We start from the raw sequence: 10,051 nt of genomic DNA, 5'->3' as shown, positions 1-10,051 counted from the left end.
TATCTCTCATTATGTGCCGTACATTTTCTTCGCAGGCAACTGAAGGCCTTACCCTTCTTCTTCTTTGTTGTGGTATGTAATTTAAAGGCTTTGGCCATCTATCTTCATTCATTCGTTTGACGTGACCACACCACACTAGTTGACTCATTTGATTTCTATCTACACTGGAATATACAGTATTTATCCTCCTTCTAATATCTTAATTCCTGATGTGATCTTTTTTGGATATACCACACGCTCTCTTTAGATAATCCGTTTCTACTACTTCTATTCTTTTTCTATCTTTATTCGTGATCTGCCAAACTTCTGCCGCATAAGTCATAATAGATAATAGGCTCTACCAAGGTACGATAGATTGACAATTTCGTTTTTTGTCTTATATCTTTAGACCATAGTAGATAGCTTAGAATATTTACCGCTTTTTTCCCTGCTGCGTTCTGTTTTCGATATCTCTTTTGGTAGTGCCTTTATATTATTATTAGATATTTTTTATTATTAGATATTATAGATTCGAGATATTTATATTCTTTACGTGCTTTTGTGGTTCTAATTTCTATCTCTGGATCTTCTTCATAATCCCCTATTTTAAGATACTCTGTCTTTGACATATTCATATTGAGGCCCCATTTTTCATATTCTTTCTTTAGTTTTCTAAACATATAGTCCATGTCTTCCTCATCATTCGGTACGACTACCTGATCATCTGCGAAAAACAAAGTTCGTAGACATTTACCCCCGCCTATGTTTATTCCCATTCCGGATATTTGTTTCCTCCACTGCTCTAGCGATGGTTGAATATATATTTTAAAAATAAGGTCGGAGATAGACAACATTTTTGTTTAAGCCCATTTGTTATTGGAAATGATTCAGATATAAAGTTACCTTTTTTAACGACACTTCTTGCATTTTTGTATAAAAATGCGATAGCACCAACATACTATCTACTAAGGCCTACTTTCGTCCATGTTTGAAACAGTTTTTTCAAAGGTACCGTATCGTATGCCTTCTCTAAATCTTAAAACAATAGGTGGGTAGGTAGATTCCTTGCCTTTCGTTTTTCTATTACCTGCTGCAGAACGAATATTATCAGTGCACGATCTTCCTGCACCAAATGCACTTTGTTCTTCCATGTCTTCGTATTGTGATTCTATTCTTTCTTTTATCATTCGACCGTACAACCTCCCCACTGAGCTGGTACCGTTATTCCCCTATAATTAGAGCATATGTGTTTATCCCCTTTCTTGTATATTGAGCTGATGAACATTCCAATCATCGGGGATATTTTCTCCTTTAAAAAAATTAGTTAAGAAGTAAATTAAACTTTACATCCCATTATATCGTAGAAACGTGTTTGATTATATGCCTAATAAAGCCTAATAAAGCCTAATATAAAAATATTTTGATAAACCGCCTAATAACCCGACAACATTGTCTATTTTTCAGTTGTGACGCAATTGTATTTCTGGACTTTATTTGTGTAAATACTGCTTAAGCTGTTGCTTTTTCCTTGTCATAAAATACTTTATTGAGTTGTCTATGTTGACATAATGTGACAGTTAAATTTTGGTAAAAATCATCGTCTAAAAATGGAAGATATTATAAATCATTTCGGAAAAATAATATCAAAAACAGTGATGGTCCATATATATTCATTCCCAAGTTTCTCAATCGAAGTGTTTCTTTCGTTGATTTTATGCGTAGTCCACATCCTTTTAATATATGAAGTTAACGACATCTTTCAAGCGACAAACGCTAAGGCCCTTTCAAAATTAAGACTAAAGCATCCCCATCTAAGAGATTCGGACAGTTGTTCGTACCAAACTATATCCAGGCTGCAAGTTTTCCCCCAGAAAATAGAAGCAACCACAATGCGTAAGTCTTTTTTTGCACAACCATGTAGAAAATTGTCGAGGAAGATGAGTAACAGATCTAACTTTGGATGGGTAATACCTCGAAAGGATTCATCTATGTTCCGGCATACTTACACCGACAGAATAGACCAGCTTCTTTCTATTACACCTAGCGAATATGTTAGAAAAGACAAAGAACGCAAGAACAGAGAAGCTGGACTTAAATCTTGCATAGAGTCGTTAACGACGTTGTTGGAAAAGGCTTTGAGCAACGAGCATGCTGACTTGCACAATCTATCTGGAGAAGCATTAAGGAAGAGCATCAATCACATCAAGGAAAACTTCGAGAACCAAATTGTTGGTGATACCAAGCCCTGTAAGTTTCCGGAGTTTGGTGATAACAGTTTACACAGTTTGATCACGAATTCCTTGAACAACAAGCCTTTGAAGACCACTGCTCATATTGTAAGCTTTAATGTTACCGAGGACGATAAAAGTGATAAGGTAAGCGGTAAAGGTGATATCAATTATCGAGACTCAGAAGCAACACTGGATGGAGACAATTCGGATGGTAGTGAATATGGTAAAGAATCGTGTCTTCGTGAAGCAAGGGGTGATGCAAATATTTCAGCGTATGGTACATAATAATAATATAACACATTACATTACATTATATTTTTCTGGAATATATGTATTGGTTTGGTGTCGAAAAGCATGGAAAATAAAAATTGTTGCATTGATTATATCGTTTTAAATTTAAGAAATTTATTATTTACTTCATTTTGATTAAATAGTACATTATATACCGCGGGACTGAAGTAGTACATTTAATCCTGAAGGTAAAGTTTATGGCCCGACCGCAGGGAGGGCCATAATTTACCTGAAGGATTAAATGTACTTCAGTCGCAAGGTATATACGATACTTTTCGTACTTCCGGTATGATTTTATTAATTATTTCAATAATTTCAATCAGTTTTTTCTCTCTTCAACTCATTTAATAAACTGTCTTTAAAATAAGTTACCATAGTAACATTGCGTTGTGACAGTTATAATTTAGAAACATTGTCATTACTAGTGTCATTGTAAAGAAACATTGTTATTGATAATTATTGGTATCATGAGTGAAGAAGGTGTATCTGATATTGATAAAAGAGCAGCCGAAGTAGGTGAAGAATTGTTACCACCGAAATCTAGAAAACTATACGAGCAGCAGTACGATGCTTTTAAAAAGTGGTGCCGCTTAAAAAATGTGAGACAACCTACTGAAAATGCGCTGTTAGTCTACTTCGATGATAAATCAAAAGCGGTTTGTGCCTCAACTCTCTGGGCACATTACTCAATGCTGAAATCGGTTATTAACATTAGAGAAGATATTGATATAAGTATAACTGTCACAATATTAATTTGAATATTAACGTTAATTACCATTCTAATTAATTATATTTTTCAATAAAATATCCCTTAAATTCGTTTGTTTGTGATTTAATCGTTCCGGGAGTTTCGTCAATATTTAATCCCGGAGGGATTAAATGTGACACTTTAGTACCTGTCACAAGGGAGTGAAGTTGTCACTTTAGGCCCGGAAGTACGAAAACTAGTATTATATCTAGAGCTGCAATATACAGGGTGTAACAAAAAGGCAGGTAATAAATTAAATCACATATTCTGGAACCAAAAATAGTTTGATTGAACCCAACTTACCTTAGTACAAATGTGCACATAAAGAAAGTTACAGCCCTTTCAAGTTAGAAAATGAAAATCGATTTTTTCAATGTATCGAAAACTATTAGAGATTTTTTATTGAAAATGGACCATTTGGCAGTCTTATGGCAGGAACATGTTAAAAAAAATAACAGTGAAATTTGTGCACCCCATAAAAAATTTATGGAGGTTTTGTTCCCTTAAACCCCAAATATTTATGTACGTTCCAATTAAATTTTTATTGTGGTACTATTAGTTAAACACAATGTTTTTAAATTTTTTTGCCTCTTAGTATTTTTTGATACGCCCCTTTTTATCGAGATATTTTGAACATTTGTAAAAAACAACACATATTTGTCAATGGTTTAAGTAAGATTATAGACTAATATTTTCATAATATTATTATTAGGTCTCTATAACCTTAAACCATTGAAAATATGTGGTGGATTTTACAAATGTTCACATGTTACATGTTCACATGTTACAAATGTTACAGATCTTACAAATCTCGATAAAAACTGACTTATCGAAAAAGTACTAAGAGGCAAAAAGATTTAAAAACATTGTGTTTAACTAATAGTACCACAATAACAATTTAATTAAAACGTACATAAATATCTGGGGTTTAAGGGAACAAAACCCTCATAAAATATTTATGGGGTGCACAAGTTTTACTGTTATTTTTTTTAAAGATGTTCCTGCTATAAGAATGTCACATGTCCATTTTCAACAAAAAATCTCTAATAGTTTTCGATATATTGAAAAAAATCGATTTTTATTTTGTAACTTCAAATGGTTGTAACTTTTTTTTGTGCACATAAAGGCAAGTAACGGAGATGGCACAGAGTGTGAGTAGGGTACCACAACCATTCAAACTGCTTTAGTCAGGCTTGTGGTAGTCCAGTTTCAAACTGATCCAAGACCATTTTCTCTGCTCTTTGAGCTGATACTGGTGGTCGCTGCTACCATTCAAGGGCAGCATTTGTATTTTGACAACGACATGACAATTGACTGCATGTATTTTGACAACGACACCCGATTTGGGCGTCGAAATGTTAATAAAATCAGTTTTTTAGTAAAATTGTGGCTTATCTCCCATCAAAACTAGTTATTAACTAAAATTATATGGACATATCCCAAGAATGCCTGAGGATAGACTTCCAAAAAAAATCCTAACATGGCAACCTTATGGTAGAAGGAAAACAGAAAAGATCTCCCTTTAATTGGAGAGAAGCCATAAATCGAAAAATTAGAGATAGAGAAAAAGAGGAAAAACTATGGACGGGCCGAGAAAAATGATGATTGGGTATCAGAGGACATAGAAAAACGTTTTAAACCTCCCCTTAAACGATTCCTAGAAGATTATTATGCATTAGGTGTCAATTTCTTAATCTTAATACAAAAGAATTATGTGCTTCTTACTTACTCGTCGACCTGAAGCCGTTGGTCAATAAGTTGGTGATTGCTTATACCTAAAACTAGGAGGCTGCCACCTCCATCCCCCGCATCATTGTAATGGCTTTCATCTTCGCCGTGGATGTCGTCCTGGACTTCATCTGTGACCTTGGACAAGGGATCCTTAGCAGGTGATAGGGCTTTCCAGGTCAGGAAACATCTGGAAACTGCGTACGGCAGGGATTGATTCACTTCTCCTGATGAGATTATCCTAATGGAGTTCCTACCATCTATCGCTACAGCACACATAACTAACATCAAAGTATAGACAGGTAGACACTTTTCTAAGACCCCAGTAGATAATAATAGTTCTACTTCAGTAAAACGAACCTATCCACGCAGGCCATGCTTTGCTCTCAATTTCTTACTGAGAGAAACTATATAGATAACTAGATTTTTAAGGATAATGGGATGGTATTCTTGGGATATGTCCATATAATCTTAGTTATTAACTAGTTTTGATGGAAAATAAGCCACAATTTTACTAAAAAACTGATTTTATTATCATTTCGACGCCCAAATAGGGTGTCGTTGTCAAAATACAAAGTATTTTGTATTTTGACAACGACCCGACTTGGGCGTCGAAACGTTAATAAAATAATTTTTTAGTAAAATTGTGGCTTATTTCCCATCAAAACTAGTTAATTGCAAAAATGCCACAAGAAAATAGCTTCAGAACAACAATAATCTTAGTTAATGTAGGATACCAGTATCTTGTACTATTATATGATTTACTTTCATTTATCCTATTCTACTGTTAGTAACTCAATCCCGATTTTCCTGCTGAACGTTTTCAGAAATCCATTTCCGTTACCTCAAGTGTTCTCTTGTATCGTATGGGCAGGGGGGCCTGCCCCTGGCTTTTCGGGTGCTTTCAATTATATATGGTTATCCAAAATATACAAAATATAATGTGCAACATCTTCACGTCTACCCCCCCCCTAAAAATTTTTATATGGGCGCCCGTGTATTGTATCATTCCTTTATCTGCATATGATGCTGCATATAACCCTAAGGATAAATATAATAATTAAAAACTGCATCCACAAATGAGAAAGGGATAAGGTTGTTATGATAAAAAATAAAAAGCAAAGAGCGAACCGTTATTAGTTTCAACCGTTAGTTTACATCCATCATAATAATTTGTTTAAAAATATGCAGTCGAAACATGCATATAAAATATGTATAAACTTAATAAAAATACATAACTCCTTGCAATTTTCTTAATAATTTGCGTAAAACTAACTGTTTTGCTATAAACAGTTTTGCCAACTGTTATGTACAATCATTTAAATAAAATATTTGAAAAGTTCATCATTCATATGAAATATTATGGAGAATATTATAATATTATATAGTATGGAGTATTAAGAGAAGAAAGAAAGATTCAAACAATAGCTGTACAAAAAAAATTGGAATAAAGAACTTATAGAAGAGTTGGAAGTAAATAGCAAGAATAATGAAAAGCTATATTACTAAACTATGTATAGAAAATCACAAAATAAGAAAAAACCAACAGTTAAGATTGATGCTAAAATGTTGGATTGGAGAATCATTAAGAAGAGTTATTTAAGGCCAAAGAAAGCACTTACGAAATCCGAGAAGCATACCTTAATGATAAAACGAAATGAAAATCCGTCATATGAGGATTTTTTACGTGTGATAAGAAATCTAAAGCAAAAGAAAGAGTAGGCCCAGAAGAAATCCCAAACGAGCTAACAAAACTAGGTGAAGAAAAACTGCAAAGGAAAATATGCGACATAATAATAAGGATTTGGGAAGAAGAAAGAATGCTGGAGGAATGGAAAACACATGGATATTTCCTATTCTAAAGAAAGGTGACACCACACAATGCGACAACTATAGAGGAGTAACATTTTTAAATTGCTACTACAAAATATTGATATCATTAATCAGACAAAGACTTAGGAGACTACCAACAGGGATTTAGAAAGGGAAGTTAGATTAAAGTCCTTTAACTTTATTATGAAATCGTCCGTAAGAGAACTTTTAAAAGGAGAAGACATCGTCAGATATATCAAGGCACAGAGACTTAGATGGATGGAACATACGAAAAGGAGAAGTCCAGAAGCAGTTATCAAGAAAATCACCAAATGCAGATCACGAGGAAGACCTAGGAGAGCTAAGTGTTCAAGACGTAGTGAGATGGACAAGAGTTCGACGACGCATGTGGAGTAGTGATGTTGATTATAGTTACTTTCGAGTATTCGTTACAAATCGTTACTTTTGTATAAAGTAATCATTTATAGTATTCGTTACTTTGATTACTATGATTACCTTTGTTACTTTTGTATTTGAGTACCGGTAATCATATCGAGAATCGTATTTCTCAGTAGGTAGGCATTTTGTATAGAGGTATTCCGATATAACAACGACCTTCACAGATCTGTTTAAGGGATAAAAATGATTTGACTACTGTGATTACTTTTGTTACTTTTGTATTTGAGTACCGGTAATCATATCGAGGATCGTATTTCTCAGTCCTCGCCCTCACACCCTTAAAACGCTTCATACTGATAACGATATTCGATAACACTCGTAAAATACCGGTTCCGTCCGTTACTCGCTGGGATACGATTGGTAGAAAGTAATCAAGTTTACTGGTTGTAGATACATTAGTCGTTACTCGCTATGATACGATTAGTACAAAGTAACCAAAGTAGATACAATAGTCGTTACTCGCTCTGATACGATTAGTACGAAGTAACGAAGTAATCAGAGTAATCAAAGTAACGATTTGACTCTCTGAACGTATGCAGAAATGGGCAAAGACACAGAAGCCCAACACCAAGCGGCCCATAGGAAGACCCAAAAACGATGGTACAAGAGCTGGAGCTCCGGATCGCAGCAGAGACTGTAACAGAAGAAACATGACATAGTCCTATTAAAAAAAGAAGAAGAAGAATAAGAAGAGGAAGACCGAAAACGAGGTGGGAGAACCAGATAATTGCGGAACTTAAAAGATGTGAGTTGAATAAACGATAACTTAAGCAGAAACAGGAACGAATGGAAAAATATTGTAGAAGACACCAAGTCACATAATTGTAAAACCAAAATGTTAATGAGGACTGATTCCTCGCTACAAATGAATCGGAAGAGCCCAAAGAGATCCATAACCGAAGAAATCCTTGCAATTTTTTAATAATTCGCGTAAAACTAACTGTTTTATATTAAACAGTTTTGCCAACTGTTATGTAAAACCATTAAAATAAATTATTTGAAATGTTCATCATTTATATGAAATATTCTTCAGATTATGTATTACATAAATGGGCTGCTCTTTCTTAGTATGCAAATGATCTTGAGCAGGTTCGTATTGACATTCTTCTTGATACTGAGGATGAACCTTTTGGGAACGTTGACCCCATGATTTAGTAGCAATGTTGATAGTCGGGGGCCTAGCTATGCAGTCTCATTTAGTATGGATGAGATATTCACCCGTTTAAATTAAAATTTTTATTCTTTGAAAAAGGCCCCCGACGAAAAAGAAGTATTACAAAGCAGCAAACCTATAAGAAATCCCAAACGAGCTAATAAAACGAGCCGGAGAAGAACTGTAATGAAAAATATACAGGGTGGATATTTCCTATTCTAAAAAAAAGTGACTTTAAATATGGTGTCTCACTTAATGGATCTAGTGATAGAAGCATAGTGATCAACGCAAGAATTCTGACAGGAAACAAGCTACTGGAAATACAACAAGTTTCTTAATCAACTGAAAATATATAGAGCAGTAATTAGACAAGTAATCACATATTATGGTTCTGATGAAGTAATGTGCTTGATACAGAAAGGTAAAGAAACATTCAGAATTATAGATTGAAAAATCATTCGGTAGATAGCAGTCACACTAATTTTGGTAATAATGAATTTAGAAGACTGATGAACTACGAAGTAAGATAACTTTTGAAAGGAGAAGACATCTTTAGATTTATCAAAGAAGCAGTTATCAAGAAAATCACCAAATGGAGACCAGTATCAGGAAGACCATGAGGAAGACCGAAAACAAGATGGAAAAACCAGATAATTGCGGACCTTAAGAAGATGGGAATTAGATAATTGAATAAACATACTCAAAACAGGATAGAATGAAGAAATATTGTAGAAGACTCCAAGTCTCACAACCAATTGTAAAACGAAACTGTTAATGCGGACTTATTCCCTGCGTCAAATGAATTGAAAAAGCCCAAAGAGGGCGGCAATCTTTCCGCTAGAAGTGTAGATACCATGATGATACATCAGTGCTAAGGAGTATATCAGTAAATATACCCGTAGGTTAAAGGTCTACATTTCTTCACACAACTAGGTAGCTTTAAAAATTATTATAAGTTGATTAGTTATGGCTCTACAGTTGGTTTAAGATTGCAAGTAATGTTTTAATAAATAACTAGTAGCAACCTGACTGTCACCATCCGTCCGTTGATAAAACAGAAGAAGTATTAAAAATCCATAATTTTCTGGACTCTGGACGTCATCGAAAAATCTCTAAATAAACACGAAAATAAATAAACAGGGAGTTGACAGTTGAAGTAGGACTAGTAATAATTGAGTTTTGTTGTTATAGTAGGTCTGGATCCCGCGTATGAAAAAAAAGTTGATTAATAGCAAGCTGAAAATTTGTTAATAGCTTAAGGGTGTCTAGTTGGACAAACTTTGATATATGGGAACACTGGAACAGGGGAAGTTTTAATTGTGGAACAGGTTAAAAATTTGGAACGGGCAGACCACGAAAACGGCACATTTATTTTGTCCGACAGAACAGACTTAAACTCTCCGAACAGAGATTAAACTCTCATGCAAAAATCAGACTGCTATTTATCACCAAATAGGCGTTTTAATGAGTGGAACATGTAGAATATGTCAAATGACAGGAATTATGACAGGTGATAAATAGCAGTCTGATTTTTGCATGAGAGTTTAATCTCTGTTCGGAGAGTTTAAGTCTATTCTGTCGGACAAAATAAATGTGCCGTTTTTGTGGTATGGCCGTTCCAAATTTTTAACCTGTTCCACAATTAAAACT

General features: G+C 34.3%; 1 protein-coding gene across 1 annotated transcript; it reads left to right on the top strand.

Moving 5' to 3' along the window:
• Positions 1-1,526: 1,526 nt before the first annotated feature.
• LOC114336022 (uncharacterized) lies at positions 1,527-2,591 on the top strand. The gene has a single exon (XM_028286361.2). It carries the CDS (start codon positions 1,587-1,589, stop codon positions 2,493-2,495), a length of 909 nt encoding a protein of 302 aa, XP_028142162.2. The 5' UTR covers positions 1,527-1,586; the 3' UTR covers positions 2,496-2,591.
• The last annotated feature ends 7,460 nt before the right edge of the window (positions 2,592-10,051 follow it).

The sequence above is a fragment of the Diabrotica virgifera genome, chromosome 5 (assembly GCF_917563875.1).
Source record: "Diabrotica virgifera virgifera chromosome 5, PGI_DIABVI_V3a".
NCBI lineage: Eukaryota > Metazoa > Arthropoda > Insecta > Coleoptera > Chrysomelidae > Diabrotica > Diabrotica virgifera.
The sequence above is the reverse complement of the archived record's forward strand: the minus strand, read 5'-3'. Positions and strand labels throughout refer to the sequence as shown.

What these genes read in the sequence shown, in the direction of transcription:
- LOC114336022 (XM_028286361.2), top strand. Translation starts at nt 1,587, where the DNA reads ATGGAAGATATTATAAATCATTTCGGAAAAATAATATCAAAAACAGTG.